General features: G+C 39.0%; 1 protein-coding gene across 1 annotated transcript in view; it reads left to right on the forward strand.

Annotated features, from left to right (window-relative positions):
• The window catches only part of LPAR1 (lysophosphatidic acid receptor 1), a 130,065-nt gene that overhangs the window by 58,678 nt on the left and 51,376 nt on the right, over positions 1-20,011 (forward strand). Inside the window, exon 2 of the mRNA XM_024560077.3 lies at positions 586-746. Coding sequence (XP_024415845.2) covers positions 702-746 — 45 coding nt within the window. The 5' untranslated portion in view covers positions 586-701. The remainder of the gene's footprint in view (positions 1-585; positions 747-20,011) is intronic.

Genomic DNA, 20,011 nt, shown 5'->3' on the forward strand with positions numbered 1-20,011 from the left:
CTTCCTTTAATCTTGAAAGTGGTAACTAAGTTACCAGAGGAAATGGAACAGTTCATGTTCTTCTGTTTCCTACCGGACCGGAATGGTTGTTGCTCTAGAGGTGGTTCTGCTGTGAACGAGACGTATGACTTTAGTCCCTTCCTTTCTCCAGCTGTCAGTGTTTTCATCTGCTAATAGGCAGGGATGATCTCTACGACACCGGATGATATTATTCTCTTTGCCCTTTTTATATACACTCTCAGCACTCAACTGTAGGTCACCCAGTTTCCTTATTGTTTAAGGGCAGGTTGGCTTCTCACTCTGGCCCATTCTCCCCAACTTCACAACTGCCTTCCCAAAGCATCTAGCTAGCCTGCAGGGTTGGATTCAGACTTACGAAAATACATCAACTTAACTTGATTTGGATGCAAGGCACAAAAATCTTGATGATGAGACGTTAGATTCTCTCTCCTGGGTTCTTCTTTCTATTAAAGTTAGAAGTTGGCCTTCAGCATCAGGGATTTTTGCTTCCTCTGGCAAATGGCACTTCGCTCCCATGTGGTGGTCCTCTTAGGCTAAATGTGGGTTTTTGCTGTTCTTTTCCAGGTACACAGTTTCTCCTAGCATGACTACGATCTAATCAGCAGCCACGAGAGTTTGACTCCTGTGTCTGGCGCCGTAGTGCTGGGGCCCTGGTCACTGCCCCCAACCGCAGAGCCGCCATGGCCGCTGTCTCTACCGCCTCCCCTGTAATTTCACAGCCCCAGGTAAGTGATTCAAAGCAACACGGCTTTGAGCTAATCACAGTTTTCTGAATATTTACATTGAGTTTCAGAAAGTGTGTTTGACTCTGGGGATCACGTATATCGTAATTATAATTTGGAGGGTATTTGGATAAGTGTGTTTTGTGCGTGAGGTGCTGTTTTGTTCAAGAAGCAGCTGGAACGATGAGCAAGGGATTTCAGGGAGCTGATCTCTGTTTGTAGGGGCCTGGGCTTTCAGTGCTGAGGATGTTTGGCTGTTACTGTAGGCATCAAGTTCCAAATCAAGACAGTCCGAAGTGCTTCCTGCTGCTTTTCCTCTCTTGGTTTTCTTCAGGGTTTAATGGAATTTCTCAGAACAGATGTAGTCTACAACAAGTTTTCTGACTGCTGTCTCATTGTTCTCCTCCTATAATTATTACTATTATTTTGCCAAGTAGGTCTAGTAACTTAGAAAAGAAAATGTGATTCTAGAAACTGCTGAACAGTAATATGAGTTAGCTTTCCTGTCCAATGAAGAACAATAGTGTGGCAGGAACACTGCCTTTGTTCAGATTACTTTACCATCTGATCTGTTCGGGTACTAACTGGACTCCATCAGTTCCAGCAGGCAGAGCCGCCCAATGGGGAGAGAACCTTTGGAGTCATTAGGCCTGAATTCACATCTTGATGTTGCTGGATGAGGAGGCCGAGTCCTGCAAACCTCGCTCAGCTTCAATTTCTTCTGTGATCACACTTCACAGATGGTTTTATGGCTTAAATGACAGCATATATACAAAATATGCAGTAGGTGCTCAACAAGGGTAGTTTCCTGTTTGCTCTTCCCTCAGCTCCTCCTCCTTCTAAAGTATGATGTCATTCATGACAGTCCCTTTTTAGACCAAGGCTAGAGAAAAAAGGCTTACCTTTGAGAAAGAGCTATTTTGGTTGCAATTTGAATCTTGATGACATAGAAAGTTATTCCACAATTTTTTTTGTATTATTTTACAAGCTACTACATTTTGTATATATTTCAAGGGTGGGGGGTGGTATTAGTAAGTGTAAAGGAGGGAAAGAAAGAAGGAACAGGAGAAAGGAGCATTTTTACTTTATTTATTATGCTTTTTAAAAATCTTTTAAGAGACCTTGGAATTTTATCTTACAGATAAACTCCTTGCTGTTCTTTAACATTTTAATGCTTTGAGTGTTATTTTCTAGGGTGTTTAGTGTTACCTCCAGTATATGTATTTCTCTTTCTGACAAATGGATCATTGTCTTTGCAACACTTCACTTGCTTTGGGGGCTTGGTTTCCATTCCCCTCAGTGGTGTTTGTGGTGCCTGAGTGACTTGGTGAATGGGTAAAAAGATCTGGTGCCTGTTGTCTGAGGCCACCATTTCAAAGGGCACTGCAGCTGTTCCCATGTGGGGACTCTTCTTAGCCTTTTGTGAAGTTAGGCCCTCTACAGGTTCTCTGGACAAGGCGCTCCAGCATTCTGGTCTTGCTGCTGTCATTTGTCAGCACTTCCAACAGCATCGTCTTATCTGCACACCTTCCCTTTTGCACAAGCTCCTATTAGCTGGTGAGTAATATAGTTTGAAATGAGTCATTTAATTAAAATGTTTAACACCACCCAAGGTAGAAACAGGTCATAGTCAATATAAACGTGTGGGCAAAAGTGCATCCCTGTAAATTCTCTCTGGGAAAATGAATTGGTCTAGTCACTCTGGAGGATAACTTGACAGTATCTATTAAAATTATATACTTTGGCACAGACCCTATGCTCGTCTTGGTGTCTATATTAGAAGAACACTCATCCATGAGCCCAAGGAGACGTGCATAAAGAGACTCGCTGAAGTCTTAGTTGAAGGCCAAGCAATAAAAAACTTTCTGAATATACAATAGTGGAAGGACTTAATAAATTTAGGCATATTGATATGATTTAAATACTGGACAGTAGTTAAAAAATGATAAATATACAGAGAGGGCACAAGTAGGCTTATAGTTGTGAGTATGCAAAACACAGAGTTTATTCTTGCATTATTTTTTCATATGAACGACTGTAAACCTACTTTTGTCTTCTCTGTATATCTCAACACAGCTATGTCTCCCCAAGATATCTAATGGAGGGAAAAGAAAGAAAAGTGCAGAATAATACTTACAAGAATATATTAAAACAAAAATAAGACCATATGCTTTTAGAGATGAACATATGGTACATTAATGTAAATGTATAGAGAAAGGTCTAGTAGAACATACATTGTAAAAAATATTATTGCCCCCAAGAGGGCGAAAATTGAATCTTGGGAGATGGAAAATCCCTCCAAAGCTTAACCCTACCTGAAGAAATCTTATTCTTTTTGTATTTAATTTCTCTCATAGGGAGAATTTAAATTTAATTAAAGCACTCTGCTTGAGAGTCACCAATGGGGAAAAAGGTCCTGGCCGTAGCATTTAGTAATGGAGCACATAGGAGACAGGGGTGGAGGAAGAAAGGGTTCCTCCTTTCAGTGCCTCCATTGCCTAGTCTGACAAATGAGCATAATAATAAAGCCAACTTCATAGGGTTGTTTAAAGGATGAAATTGGATAATGTGTGTAAAACTTAGAATAGTATCTGGTACATATCCTTTCTTTTTAAAGATTTTATTTATTTATTTGAGAGACGGGGAGGGAGGGAAAAAGAGAGGGAGAGAAACATCAATGTGTGGTTGCCTCTCACATGCCCCCTAGTGGGGTCCTGGCCTGCAACCCAGGCATGTGCCCTGACTGGGAATAGAACTGGCGACCCTTTGATTCGCAGGCCGGCACTCAATCCACTGAGCCACACCAGATAGGGCTGGTACCTATTCTTAATACATCTAAGCATTATTATTTAGCAAGCACTGTGGCAGACCTGGGAATACAAGAATAAATAAGATAAATAAGGCCCTTGCCCTGCCAGAGCTTAGAAATACAGTGGGAAATAGATAAGGAAACAGAAAATCACAATGCTTTGTCGCAAATGCTGTGATCCGGGAAGTCTGGGCACTCTAGGAGCAAAGAGGAGAACCCCGGAAAGATTTGCAGGATCAGTGAAGGCCTCTTGAAGGAAGACCCCTGGGCTGGAAACTTATGAACCAGAGTATGAGCGCTTCTGGTAAGGAAGAGGAAATAGCATGTGTGAATGTCAAATGTGCCAAGTGGAGTGAGGGCACAGTATTTGTGTACTAGTTCAGGATAGTTGCAGTATAGAGAGGCATGAAGTTGTAAGTAATGCACTAGAGCCAGCTCTGCCAGCTGACAAATCTGGTTATTAAGTTTTCAGGAATTCAAGCTTGCAGCTTGAAATCAGCCAGGGTAGAGTATTTACATCATGGAAATTGGCAAACACAGGTCCTTCACTCCTAAGAGCCTATTGTTATGTATTTATCAGCATATGTCTGGTTGTAGAGGAGCAGATAGGTTAGGGTACAAGGTGGGAGAAGATTTTGCAGAGCCTGGCAAACCACATGAGGAAATTTAACATTAATCTTGAAGAAGCCCATGTAGCTTTTAATTCTTAGACCTGAGTTCAAACCCTGACTTTTGACAATGAAAACATTTTATTTTATTCCCACTGAAGACATTTTTTTGTTGTTTTTGAGAGAGAAACAGACTGACAGACAGACATCGATGTGATGAATGTGAGAGAGAAACATCGATTGGCTGCCTCTCTCGTGCACCTTGGCCAGGGATCAAACCCACAACCTGGGTGTGTGCCCTGACCAGGAATTGAACCAGCCACCTTTCAATCTATGGGACGATGCTCCAACCAACTGAGCCACACCGGCCAGGGTGACTTTTGACAATTTTGTTGAACAAGCTCATTAATTAATCTCAACCAAGATAGTGAGCCCCATTATTCTTACCATATTTGGGGAATGGTAGTAGCCTCTGATTGTTGGGGAACTCAAATCCACTTGGAAGGCATCAGCTATAAACTGGGGAGAGGCAGCTTACTCTTCTGGAGAGATGAGGATCATTGGGTCACGTGTTTCCCAGGATCCTCTGGTCAACAATGGGCCTCCTGATTATATGTCAAATCTCACATGTAATTCATGCAGTCAAGTTTTAGTCCAAAGCTGACTTGTCCTTGCCCCTAAGCCTGTATTGATATTTTCTCTCCTATTATCAAGTTTTCCCCAGGTTCAGAGAAGGTAAAAGTAATTTAAATATAGCCTCTCTTTAGGCAAGGCAAAACAAGCAGTTCACTCAGTCAGCTTAGCCTGGTATTGTCTGGCACATCAATTGCATTCTTTCAGAGTGAATTCAGGGACCTGTGCAAAGATAAGCCCATGTTCAAGTGTGAAATTTCTGACGATTCTTTTCTAAGGCAAAAATTCTTTGCTAAGGCAAAAACAACCATTAAAAGAAAGAGCTTTTGGTTTTGTTTGTTACTCTTATTCATCTGGTAACAAAGAGCAGTTTTTCTTATCTTTGAGGCTGCCTAATACTAGATATAAACTAATTAATATGGACAAATAGCTTGTGATTGTTTCAAACAATAATAGGGAAGAAAGCTTTCATTGTCACTCCTGCTGGGATTGCTGTTTAGTTAGTGAAAGATATGCCTTGTGCTTTGAAGTGGGGCGAGTCTGTATTCCCTGCTCTACTCCTGCCTACACTGTAAGATGGATTTTTGTTTTCTCATGCCCAGGGAGCACCTTGTTCTTATGAAGCAGGATGAATAGTGAGGCGAAACTGGACTAGCAGCAGCAGGAAGGTTGTGTTTGTGACTGATTTATAGTTCTGTTAGTCCAGACGCTGATAAAGAGCTTCCTTACCCAGAGGAAGCTCCAGGGGTGTTTGCAGACAGGAACATGCTCATTTGGTTAAATTAACGTGTTCTACCCTGTGGACGGGGTGGGGGTGGAGGTGGGCTAGGACACCAAAAACCTGCCACTCTTAATGACTGTTTTCTGTTTCTAGAACTGTGTTTAGAATTACTTTAATTGTGGTTCGTCTAGTTACTGTGGGTAGAATATGGATTAAAAGTTTTATTTTTCTTTTGAATGGAAGGGTCAATAGTTCAGTACATGAATGAGTGGGTTGGCCTCTCTCAAATCTAGGACTGGTATTAGAGACCAGCATAGTTGCTTGAAAACTTCAAAGGTATTCAGATCTTAAACCTGTGATTCCAGTTAGGAAGGATTCTTTTCTGTCAGTATTTTTTTTTTACAAGGTATTTCATTCTGTCTGTCATTTGTTAAGTGGCTATCTTGGCTTTAATGCAAGGAAACAAGGACATTTTGATTTCTCCAAGTTCCTACAAGACTTCCTGTAGCTTTCGTTACAGACATGAATTTGAGTAGATGTTTAATGTCTTAAACAACAGATTTGTTCCTCTAGGCCTTACCCAATGTTCTGATATAACACAATTAAGTCTCCATTTAATGTCTGTTGGAAAACAGGTGTTGTTGAACCTTATTACCAATAGGTTATCCGAACAGAATTCATTAGTATTTCCAAAGTCTATGTTTTAGAGGTTTTAATTCTGATGTTGGAAAGTGGATACTTGCCATACTTGGAAAGTGGATTAAAGCAATTGAATTCAATACTAAATGGGTTGTGATTTTGAGATTGAAAGACTTTTTTTTTTTTGTAAAGAACTTTGTCTTATGGCAGCTTTCAAACATTTACAAAGATAAAAAGAATAATATAATAAAGCCCAAATAGCCATCACCTAGATTCAACAATTATTAACATTTTGCCTTACATAATTTGTTTTCTCCCACTTTGGGGGGATGGAGAGTATTTGAAAGCAAATCTTTGACGTTGTGTCATCTTATCTCAACCTTTATACATCAATCTCTAGAACATAATTCACTTATATAGCCATTACAGTACCATTATTATACTTAAAAACTTTTAAAAACTCTCTAATGTCATTTTATACTCACTTATATTAGGATTTCCCTAATTGTTTTTCTAAAAAGTGTTTTTGTAGTTGATATATTATGTTATCCTTTAAAAACGTTGATTAGATTAGTTTACTCTTCTGCTTAAAACTGTTCCATGATTTTTTAAAGGTTTAAATAGTGTTTCCCCGTTTATTCTCTAGGTGAGGAACTAGACTGAAATATTAGCCAGAATATTTCACCACTGACGAATGAAAACACGAGACCTACACCTACGGCTGCAGTCAGGGCGAGGCTGATCGCAGATATCTCGGTAGTGCTTTCTTTTAGATTAAAGTGTGAGCCATTAATTGCAGTCCGAAGTATGTTTCCGGTGCCACACAATGAGACATAGTGTGGCCTGGCTTCACCTGCCATGGAATTGAGAAAAGAGAATGCATGGGCTTAGATCCAGGTGGGTTTGGGTTCAAATCTCGTAGCTAGGAGATTTTTCCATACTCTTTCAGCTTTATTTTTTTGAGTCTCTAGAATTCAGATAATACACACCATGCTCATGGGTTTAAATGGCAAAGTATCTGCTAAGTGCTCTGTACAGTATCAGCCTCTTAACAGATACCCGCCATATGTTAGTTCGTTCCTTTTTCCTCGCAATTATTCTGGGAGTTCTTTACAGGGAGAAAGTAGTTACCTCGTCCCATGGCCTGTGTGTATGGTGTGCTTATGTAGTATGCCAGAATATCCATCAAAGGAAAGCCAAGTTAGATAAACACTCTACAGAGAACCCCAGTGTATTGCCAGGAATAAATGCATGTGGAGATAAACATTGAAATTTCGGACTTACTCCATCTTGAACCGTGTTTCCATTAGAAGTTAAATTCGTTCTCATGTTGCAATGTGAATTCATCTATTCCCTCTTCTGTGTTTATAAACTCAGATAAAGTTTGAGAGGATATCACGTTTCAGAATCTGAGGGCACATTTTCAGTTTTCTATTCATAAAACAAAATTATCCTGGGATACCTAGGGTCAACCGCAAATGGGACCTTTCACGTTTGTTTCTTTTTCTTTCTAATTGCTTAGTCTTTAAAGATTAATGGAGCTACCTGTTTATCCTTCAAAGGGATGTGGCCTTCTCCCTCTTCCTGCCCATCATGCTACAGTTGCCTGCTTTCCTTTCCCCACTCCAGTCTTCTCCAGCTATTTTTCTTTCAACTTCTGTTGCAGCTTTTCTGTGAATGAACAGTAAGGTGGGGCAACGCCCTGCTGTTCTAACCAGCTGAGGAGGTTCTAACAGTTGGGCCCACAGGACTTATATCTTCTGAGAACTACCTGGCTGTAAGGAGACTCTTTGCCCTGCCACCATACTGCCTGCCATTTGGTAATCGCCTAGCATCACTTAAAGACTGCCCTTTCCTTACACTTATCCCATGTCATAAATGATTGCCCTAGGCAGGCTCAGGCTGGGACAGAATTGATAGTGGCTGATACCTGCTCTTTAGCAGCAGACAGAATGTTTAAGAAAAGGCCATGGAGTGGGTTAGTTCTTGAAATGCTAGGTTGGCAATGAACCAACTTTCAAAGATTCAGACAGTGTTTGGGAGCAAGAGTGCCAGTCCTGCAGGGAGAGGGGTAAGGTATGGTTGTTGGTGAACTTGGTAGCTGCCTGATTTCAAAATGTTTGCCCTTAGGTGAATCTCCACCAGCCAGTTTAGGGAGGTTTTAGGGCCTTAGTTCAGGCCTGGAAGGAAGAGATACTCATCTGGCTTTAGGTCTGGGCTGACTCTAAGGGCTTTGCATATCTTGAACTCTATTTAGCATTAACTCAATTGTGGTTGATCAGGTTCGAGAGGTAACCTGGCAAAAACAATGGAGGGGAGGACCCTGGAAGAATCCCACCCCTAAAGCCTGTGCTCAGCACTTACATGCTGTATTGTGTGTGGATGACCAGTGGGAATTCAGGCCTCAGCCGGCCCCTGGTGGGCATAGATCCCACCTCTGGGAGACATGTCAGTATGGAGAGGCTCAATTACCTGTCAGCCCACTGCCGTCCTCAAGATTAGCTTGGAAGAGTGGGGCCCCACTGAACCTGTAGATGGGAATTCAGCTCTGTGACGGGGGGGGGGGGGGGGGGGGGGGAGAAAAGATCTAAGGAACTGGGAATCTATGAGGATTATAGTCTTAGTTTAACTCAGTCGTAATCGGGAATATACATTTATTTTTATTAGGATTTTTTGCATGATTTTCCCTTAAAATTATTAAAAATAAATTGCTTTAAATATTTAAAATACTAAATGCTGCCTATTTTTGGTTCTACATTTTACTGCTTTCCTCTAAGCTAGTTATGGGGAAAAAAGCATAAACAAGCTGTTTGTAAGAAAAAAAGAGCACAATAAGTATAAGTAGCAGAATAAAGAAAAACTTAAACAAACGAGTATACAATCCTAGTCTTTTAGAAATTGAACACCTAAAACTAATACAATGTTATATGTCAGTTATATTTCGGTAATAAACCGAATATGGGCTAATGGGAAATAATTTTTCATTTTCTTCATATGATGACTTATTTCATTATATTGTCTTGATCTGTGAGTTCAAGAAGGCTGCATTTTAGAGATGGTGTTTGGCTTATGGGGGTTCAAGCCTTCTGAGTCATGTGATTTCAATGTTTCAGAAGAGCAAATGTTACAGAAAGAGTAATCAGTACTCAGTCTTCAAAAGGAGGTGATGTTTTTCTTTCCGTTTTGCAGGTGAGGAAACGCCCTCCTGAGAGCGGAGTGTTGCATAATTTATCGAGGTCACATTAGTCAACTACATGATTGGGATTTGAACCCAGATCTCACTGGTTCTAAGGCCTATGCTTTCAGCCACTATAAATCTACAATGTTATCTCCCTATACTCTTTACTGTCTCCCAAGAAATAGAAATGTAAGTGAAGCATCATCACATGTTTTAGTTTTTAGCCATTTGTCATTCTTTGGACCTGGCGAAGTCTAGCGATAGTGCCTGCCGCTTCTCTTCCCCTCTCCTTCCTTCCCCTCCATCTTTTTTTGTTGGCAACAGAACCATTTGCTGCGACTCAGATTAAATTAGGTGTTTAAAAAAAAATGTGAAGCATACAGAAAAATGTAAAGACTACTATAATGCAGTCATATATCTATTACCTACCTTCGTAAAATTTAAACATTTTGATGTAATTGCTTCACATTTTGGGGCTTTAACAAATAAATGAATAAAGTTGGAGCCCTGGTACTGTCCGAATTTATTAACTCCCTCTCAGCCCAGACCATACATTGATATTTATCACCTCCCCACATGTGTTGGTGGATATATGCATATGTGGGAAAATGTAAACCATGTATGTGCTTCTGCAAATGTTTGACATTCCTGTATAATGCTTACATTTGCAAACATTGCACGCGAGCCCTGCATGTGTACTTGTGCAAGTTGCTGTGGTCATCAGCATACCTAAAGCTTTCCTTCGTTCATTTTAACTGCTCTATAGTATGCCTTTCTGGTCATATTGCAATTTATTCATTCTCCAACTGACCAATATTCATGCTGCTTCTAGTATTTTGATATTGTAAAAAAGAGGCAATGAAAATTGTTATGCTTGTCTCCTTTGGCACACGGGGGAATTTTTCTAGTTAGACTCTTTCAATCGTGTGTATGAATATGACCAACTTTAGTGATTTTTGCAAACTTTTTTCAAGCAGTTGTACTAAATTTTACTGCTATCAGCATTATGTGGCGGTCCTCACCAACTCTTGGTATTTCCGTACTTGTTGATGTTTGCTAACCTGATGGAAGAATGAGTTGGATCTGACTATGGTTTGTATTTAACTTCCTCTGATTCCCTGTGAGGGTAATTATCTCTTCACGTGATTGTTGGCAATCCGGGTTCCTCATCTGAGAATTGCCTGCCCGCACCTTTGCATATCTGCTGTTGAATCGTTTGGCTTTATTTTTGGATTTGCAGACAGTCTTTTCATTTCATTGTAAAACTAAGCCTTGTTAATGTGCGTTGGCAAACTTTCTACAAGTCTTCAGCTTTTCACTGGTTACAAAACCTTTTATAGTGCAGATGTATGGAATTTTTAATTAATCAGATTTTGTCAGTGTTTTGGTCTTGTTTAGAAAATCCCCATATTCATGAGTTACAATTAAAAAAATTTTTTTTACATGTCTCTATATCACCTGAAGTTAATTTTTTCTGTGTATGATGTGGCATAGATATTTAATTTATTTTATTTTTTTCATATAGATGAACAGTTATGCCATTTTCCTCATTAATGGGTAAAGCCCATTTGTCATGTCAAGTCACCATAGAAGCACGTAGTTTGGCTCTTTATTCTATTGCATTGGCTTATTCATGTATTTCTGTACTGATATCACAATATCTTTACTGCTATCACCTTAAAATAACATGGGCTTTCCCATAAGGCATCTAGTTCTTTGTCACCCAAGTTATCTCGGATGCTCTGGTTCTTTTGTGTTTCCATATCACTGTTCAGAGTGCGTGTCAAGTTTCATGAAAAACTCTTGGAATTTTTCATTTTATCACATTGAATTTAGATATTAATTTCAGGAAAGTTGACACCACATCTTTCTCTGCTCAGGAAATATTTTCCTTCTTCATTTATTTAGGTTTTCTTGTAAGTTTTTGAATACTTAGACTTATTCTTAGATACATTAGAGCTTTTGTTGTTGTAAATGTGCTTTTCTTGAAATAATACTTTAAAAATATCACATGGAGGCTTATCAGTGGGAAGGGGGAGGGGGAGAATGGGGGAAAAGGTACAGGGAATAAGAAGCATAATTGGTAGGTACAAAATAGACAGGGGGAGGTCAAGAATAGTATGGGAAATGGAGAAGCCAAAGAACTTATATGTACGACCCACGGACATGATCTAAGAGGGAAGGGATTGCTGGAGAGAATGGGGGTGCTGGGCAGAGGGGGAAAAAGGAGAGAAAAAAATGGGACAACTGTAATAGCATAGTCAATAAAATATACTTAAAATACTTTTCTGGTGTTTCCTCTAAGAACACAGTTGATTCATGTGGCTTGACATTTAATCCAGCAGATTTGTTAAACTCTCTTTAATACAGTTTATTTATAGACTGTATTGCATCTTACATGTAACTGATTATATCATTTGTGGAAAACAGTAAGTTTTCTTCTTTTTTTCCAAATCCTTTTCTTTTTTTTTTGTTTTCTCCATTATCACCAGTATATACTAAAAGCCAGTGATTATGAAGTCAACTTTGTTATTGTTTTTAAAAGGGACTTCTTCCATCAAATATCACAATTACCATACACTTTTTTTTTAATCAAATTAAGGAAGTTCCTTTCTAATCCTGGATTGTCAAATTATCATGAAAGGTTATTCATATTTACCAAATGCATTTCCATGTCTGTTGGCATGAACTGGCTTTTTTTCCCCCCTGAATTTGTTCATGTGGTGAATTATACTACCAGACTTTAAAATGTTTGCATTCATCTTCGCATTTTAGTATAAACCCTATTTAGTCATTATGATATATATAATATTTATATGTAATATTTATACAATACAATGATACAATATATAATATGTGATATGATATATAATTATATAGTATATAATGTGTAATACATATTGTATTACACATTACATATTAAATAATATATTCTTATATTATAAATATAACATATTAAAATAATATATATTAAATAATGCATTATATTCTGAAATAATATTGGCTGATTATTTATTTTATTATTACTTTTCTTCTTTTTTCTTACAACATGGCTGTGCTGGCCTCACACAATGATAATCGAATATAAAATGAAATATAAAAAATACTTTGAAAATATAAAATCAAAGCTGTAATATTAATTTCAGGTCAGTTTCAAAACAAGTGGAAATAAACCGCTTAAGAGTGAAATGTAACTCTTGAAGTAGTTGAAGAGGAAAAGGGGGAATACAAAAACTCAATCAGTTCGGTTTTGTCTTAAACCTTGGTCTAATCCTGCTGTGGACAGTTCTGCCGATTCTCATGCGTGATTTCCCTCCTGGGTCCAATTCCTTTGGATGGCGAGTTCATCCTCAGTGGGGCTGACCTGAGAGGCTTCCGCACGGCTGCGCTGAGGTTGGGTCCTCCGGAGAGTTTTGATGCTTGCTCTGACCGGCTCGCAGAGTGGGAGGGGGATGGGGATATCACAAGCTCAGGACCACGGTTTGTGCCAATTTCTCCTTTTGTGGGTTCTCAGACTTGACAGACTAACTTCAAATCCATTTATAGGATGAGGATCATGATTTCTGAAGAGAGTCTTTTATTCATTTTCCAACCTGGAGCCTCAGCTAAAATAGACAAACTCTTTTGTTTTCCGTAGTGCAAATGGGTAGGTGATGATGATGACAATTATCTATTCTTTTACTGACAGGGAGATCTTCAAAACTACTAGCTTCATGATTGGATCTCAGTGTTAACTCATTGCCTCAGTCAAGGCCAAGGACTCATCTTTTCCCAATGATATTTAACACCCTGTTTCTGTACTCTGACAATCTGCTGCCGGAGGAGCCTGTAACCTTGGTTTGTATCCCTCTGAGCTCAGCAGTGCATTCAGAAGGCTTGTCTTTTTCTCCAGCGTGTCTTTGTATTTTCAGTGAAGTCTTTCATTCCTTCCTCTTAGGACCAATTCAAAATTCTCTCTCTCTTTGGAAATTTGACAACTGTGATGTTCTCCACTTTATCTGAGCCTGCTACAAGGGGCTGTCAAAATGACAAAGTATTTTCAATGATTTATCACTTATTTCCTATAGTTCCTTTCTGCATGTGTAGACAAAGTGGGGCCCAAGGAAGTTTACAGTAGTTTGTATGGCAAAGGACATGCAGGTCATGATTATTACAATAGCTTTGTTAACTGTGTTTCATGCACTTACAACTGTAAACCTGCTCTCACCCCACCCTGTACATCATTTTCATATACACTGTTACTTTATAAGAAGTAACATCTTACACAGTTTTTCCGATAACCCTTAAAAATCTAGTAGTTATGTATTCTTCAGCTATTTTAGGGCTTCTAGCTTTTAAGCATTTTTAGTATGAATCAGCTTTGTTTTGTGGCCTATTTTCTAGTTCTAGTGGCAAATTATTCCCCTTTCTAAATTGTTTCTAATTTGAGGCTATAAAAAGTGTGGGAACTCTTTTTCTTGTTAATAGAAACTTAATGGCATTTAATTCTATGCTGTCTCTCTCCTAGTCCTTTTTTTTGGGTGGGGAAGGAAATGTATGAAAGGTCTGATTATTTTAGATTTAGGAGCCAAAACTGAAGAAGCCTGTGAGAAGATTCATACCTTGCTTTACAAATGACAAAGTTGACATTCAGAGTATTTATCAGACTTACTGAAGACCAAATAGCTGGTGAGCGCCAGCGTCAGGAAGAAGTCCTCCCCCACTCTGTTGCTGTACTTCAACAGAAGCGGGAAGGCAAGAAGGCTTATTACTGGTCCTTCACCCAGCATAGATTACAATCTCCCTTTTGGAATGACAGTGCAGCACATATTTACATTCTTATCTAAGTGCTTACTAAGTCACATAGGTTTAATTGCCAGTCTGGGAGCCTGTGCCAACTGTTCCCTTCCCCACTCTGCTAATGAACATGCTCTGAGGAGAATGAAAAACACAGTGGAAGGGCTGTGAGCAGCTCCACCGCAGGTACTCAGGTGTGTCGCTTGGCGGCCCTTGAAGGCATACTGTAGAGCCGCAGCAGTCCCATACCTGGCATGCCACAGATGCTTGCGAATGTGCGAACGAACAAATGAAGTGCGCGGTGAAGATGAACAGCCTCTGTGCCTCTTTGAGTGGGGGCTTGGCAGATTTGTTATGACTTCTTTGGAGATCACGTGATAGGGGAGGTAAATTTCTGAGATGTGGACCATCTGTTCTGTACAGCAGCCGGTGACCCATCATCCTGAGATGTAATTGGTGGATGTGAAAAGGGCATGAACGTGGACTTCTCTTTTTAGCTTTGAGGACAATTTAATTTTGGATTAATTCTGTTTTATTTACATCTTTGTTGCTTGGGCAGGGTGTATTTCTGTAACTTATACAGAGATTTCTAATTATCGTGATTTGGATTTTAAATAATAAACTTATAAAAGTATTTATTGAGTTTTCTCTGATTATATACTTGTTTTTCTCTAAATTTCTTGCAATTAATATTACATGTCTAAAGAAGAAAAAATATTGTTTGCAGTCTTACCTATATAAATTTCACAAAATTGTCATTCTGTACATTGTTTCTCTTTTCCCCTACTTTCACTCTCTTTATTTCCAGTAATATGAAAAGTAGTCATCCTACTTTAGTATATTAATTACTCAGCTTGATGGGTTTTGAATCAACATATTTAAACTTATTTCTGGAAATTTTTGTTACAGCCCTCGGGTGGCTCAGTTGGTTGGAGCATTGTCCTGTACACAAAAAGGTTGCGGGTTCGAGCCCTGGTCAGGGCACATACCTGGGTTGTGGTTCAGTCCCCTGTCAGGGTGCGTGTGGAAGGCAACCCATCGATGTTTCTCTCTCACATCGATGCCTCTCTCTCTCTCTTTCCCAAATCAGTAAACATATCCTTGAGATTTTAAAAAAAGAAAATTATTGTTATAGTTTAAATAGCATGTTTTGATTCTTACCTGAGTAATAAAAAAATTAACAGGTATTTACATACTTCTATTTCCTGAGTTTCAAGTTCTTATTCATACAATGATTTAAATCTCAGATTATTATTGAATTATTGTTTTGTACTTATAATTTCAAGAATTATTTCTGATATTTGCTTTAAGTTTTGTAACCATATGAAGAGCAATTACTTAGACGCATATGTGTTGTGGGTTTTTGAGGCTTGCTGCCAGTGTTTTTACTCTATTTCATTTTGTTTTTACTTTTCTCATGGCTTAGTTTCATTTGTATTTTCCTTAGGAAGAAAATGTGGACGATGTGCTTTCTGAGCTCTGACATCCCTGGGGCCGTATTCTTTGCCGTCCACATGTGAAAACATCAGTATACAGTCATTGGCTTTGGAATTTATGGATCTCCCACATTTCCTCCAAATAATAGAGATTTTTAAAATTTAATCTTTATTGTATTTTTTTCCATTACCATTTAGTCCTCTTATACACCCCTCCCCCCAGTAGTCACTACACTGTTGTCCACGCCTATGAGTCCTCTTTCCTTTGCTCAATCCCTTCACCCCTCCCTTCCCACCCCCTCCCCTCGCCCAGCTGTTAGCTGCTGTCCATCTAGGGGTCTGTCCCTGTCTTGCTTGTTAGTTCAGTTTGATTGTTCCTCTTCTGTCCTTGGAACTCTGCAGCACAGGCTTGGTGACACCCTGTTCTCTCTCTTTCGCTGGATATTTGATTTGTTTGCTTTTTGTTTATTTTTTTATACTATTAGAAATTTTAACTTTACCCTGGATATTCCAACATCTAAGCAAGTTATATTTAAATTTTACTTGCTTTTAATTAACTCTTTTGTAATTTATATAAACTTAAATGGTAATCTGAGGTCTTCTTTTTTACAAAAGGTTTACATTGAATTTATTGGGGTGACATTGGTTAATAAAATTATATAGATTTCAGGTATACAATTTTATAATACATGATCTGAGCCCTGGCTGGTGTAGTTCAGTGGATTGAGCATCACCCTGAGAACCAAAGAGTTGCTGGTTTGAATCCCAGTCAGGGTACATGCCTGTGTTGTGGGCCAGGTCCCCAGTACGGGGTATGCAAGAGGCAACTACACATTGATGTTCCTCTCCCGCTCTTTCTCCTTCCCTTCCCCTCTCTCTAAAGTTAAATAAATAAAATCTTTAAAAAAAATACATCATCTGTATATTGTATTGCGTGTTCATCATTATTCCCCCTTTACCCTCTCCTTTCTCCCCCCATGAGATCTTTCTCCTTAAGCAATAACTTGTCTCATGTTTTAGTTGTATTACTTCAGTTCTGTCCTAATCTTTCTTGGGTTCCTAGAATACTAAGATTTTTTTCCTACATGTGTCTTCTTTTATTCCTGTCATCTCTGACCTTCTTCTCTGAGTGATGGCTAAATTTGTTAAGTATGTCTTCTAGTTGCCATTTCAGTTTTCTGGAATTTTTATCCTTTTATTTCATAGCCTAAATTGCTGTTTTTAATTCAGAAATTGTTTTCATCTCTCTGTTGGGCACAGTATTGGCTTTCCAAGATTTAATCTCTACAACTGGTGAATATGGTACCTTACATAGCAAAAGGGACTTTTCAGATGTGTTTAAAGATTTGAGATGGGGGAAATTATCCTACGTTATCTGGATGCCTCAGTATAATCAAAAAGCTCTTTAAATGTGGAAGAGGGAGGGAGAAAAGTCAGTGTTAGAATGATATAACGTGAGAAGGACTTGATTGGCTGGTGCTGGCTTTGGAGATGGAAGGGTCCAGAAGCCAAGGAATGTGGGTAGTCTCTAGAAGCTGGAAAAGGCAAGAAAAATTCTCTAGAGACTCTGGAAGGGACAACAGTCCTGCCAAAACCTTGACATTTTAGTCCAGTGAGACCCATTTTGGACTTCTGACTTGGAGGACTGTTAGATAATAAAATGTGTACCTTTTCTCTTTGCTCTATCATTATAGCCGTAACTACCTTCGTGACTTACAGGGATCACAGTTGAATTGGATTCTCCCCGGGCTTGATGTGGGTTTCTGCCTAAATCCATCGGGCCCTAAAGAAGGAAGAGAGCCCATTCATACTACCCTCTGACTACTATTGGAGCTTCTGCCAGGGTCTCCTTCAGGTGTTCTCCAGACCTGCTGCTCTTTGTAGGTGTAGGAGAGGAGGTTTAATTATTTCAGTTCAGTCCTGTTGTACTAAATTTAGCTGAAACTCCCTGACTTTTTCCCAGGTATATTCTACCATCACTATTTTTAATCCCTGGTATTTGTTTTACTGTTCTAATATTTAGCTGGCAATTTTTATGAACGATAGAGTTCTTACCCAGAATTCTTAGTATAGAATTTTAAATCTGAAATAGACCTTATGTGTCATTTAGTCTAATTTCCTCATTTCACAGATGATGAAACTGAGGTTCAATAAATCATGCAAGTTATGTTATTAAATATAGTATGGTTTTCCGGTGTCACTGCTCAATTTTTGAGAGCTGAGAGATAACATAGGATGGGGCTACATGCCATTTCCTGAGTAAATGTGTGGGACACCATTAGAGAAAACTTGTCAGTTTTATTCATCTTAGCATATTGTGGCTTAAAAAGAAAATTTGTACTTTGTTTTGTTAGCCTTAACTGTACAGTTTTTTTTTTTTTTTAACTTTGGAAGAGCAAAGAGGCTACACATATCACAGCTTGACTTTGTTGCATTCAAAAGTTGGAGTGCTATGAAATTCTACATGCTTCACGTTTGATTTAAAAATGTCTTTAACCAGTCCTCACCAGTGTGGCTCAGTTGGTTGGCCATCATCCTGCAAAGTGAAAGGTCACTGGTTTGATTCCTGGTCAGGGCACATGCCTAGGCTGTGGGTTTGATCTCTGGTTGCGGTGCGTGTGAGAGGCAACCAATAGATGTTTCTCTCTCTCATCAATGTTTCTTTCCCTCTCATTCTCCCTCCCTTCCACTCTCTCTAAAGAAAATGAATAAATAAATAAAATAAAAATGTCTTTGTCCAGAGAAAGTAAATGGTTATAGGGGCTAAAGAACAGAGTTTTGTGTTTATATTTATAATTTTTTGTACGTCCTTCACAGAGAGGAAACTTGTAAAGTATAGACATTTATTGGAATTAGCTTTAATTTATTAATACAAGCAATATATATTTAGCATCTAAAGTGTCTAACAGTTGGGTGCTATACAAAAATAAACAAGAAAGCTAGAATCTTTCATAGGGTTTATATAACCCTTGCCCTCATAGGGTTTATAGCCTAGTGTGGAGAGGTGTCAATAGATAATTAAGCAATTATTTGTGTAGTGTGGTTAGTGTTGTCACAGGAGTAATGCAGGGAACTGGGGCAGAAAATACCTCGCCTAGATGTGGGAAGGTCTAGGAAGAATGACTAGGAAGAGTAACATCCCAACTGACGCATGAGGAGGAATATACGGCAAGAATGGGGGAAGAATGCTCTTGGTTGGTGGTCCTCAAAGTGTGGTCCCTGGACTAGCACCACCAGCTTCACCTGGGGCCCCACCTGAGACCTATTGAATCAGAAATTCTGACTGTGGCCAGAAAACTGAGTTTTACAAACCCTTTGGGGGATTCTGATGCAGAAAACCACTGTATTTACTGATGCTGAGTACGAGATGTGTGAGAGAGCACAGCACATTAAATATAGCTGGAGCAGAGAGCTTTAAGTCATTAATAGCTTGAGTTGAGTCTGGAGAAGCAAAGGAGGCCTGATAAGATGGTAGAAGAGTTTAGACTTTTATCTTAAGTGCACTTGTATGCCGCTGAAGCATTTCCAATAGGAGAACAGCTTGGTCAACCTGGTCTTTTAGAAAGATCACTGGAGAAGAGATTGGTGTTGGGTAGAAAGAACGTTTAGGAAGCCAGTGTAGTCTTGATGCTGTGGCCATGAGAATGGAACAGTGAACAGCTCGAGCAGATACTTAGGAAGGAGAATCTACAGGATTGGCTTATTGACTGAATGATGAGGATGAGGGGAGGAGAAGGAATAGCACTCAGATCACTGGAAAGGTAGCAGTTTTCTCGTCTCTGGAATAGGGAACATGAGAAGAAGTTGTTGGGGGTCATGAGGAAGATTATGATTTTGAGCTTGGTTTTGCACACAGACATGGAACTGCTTATGGGGTAGTCAGTTAGAGATACCAGAAGGCCATTTGATATTTGCCTAGAGCTCAGGAAAGAAGAATGGGTTAAATGGGTAGATATGAGAGTATTTGGGATATATAAGATAATTGAAATCTTGGAGGACATATTAGAAAACTCAATGAAATTATGTTGAGTGAGAACATAAATAGTGTAAAAACATTAATATTGCACAGAGTATGAGGAATCCAAGGAAATGACTAAGACCAGAGAGAGAGAGAGGAATCAAAACCCTGAAGAGTATGATGTTATAAAAGTCAAATAGAGAAATTTCTAAAAAGAAGCTTGCAGTCACACATCTAATGCTCTGAGGAGGTCAGCAAGGTGAGGACTGAGCATTTTCCATTGGAATAGCCGTAAGATTGCTGTGACTTTGGGAAGTTATATAGAATTTAAGAATTTGACTAGAGTGGATTTGATGGAGGGGTGGGAGTAGCAGCCATCCTATAGCTAATTGAGAAATTAGAGAGCATTGAGCATTTTCCATGAAAGAAAAATAATCAAGTGCAGAAGGTAAATATGAGGTCATGTGAACAACTTTTAAAAAAATTTTTTAAAGATGGCAGATACTAAAC

The sequence above is a fragment of the Desmodus rotundus genome, chromosome 1 (assembly GCF_022682495.2).
Source record: "Desmodus rotundus isolate HL8 chromosome 1, HLdesRot8A.1, whole genome shotgun sequence".
Taxonomy (NCBI): Eukaryota; Metazoa; Chordata; class Mammalia; order Chiroptera; family Phyllostomidae; genus Desmodus; species Desmodus rotundus.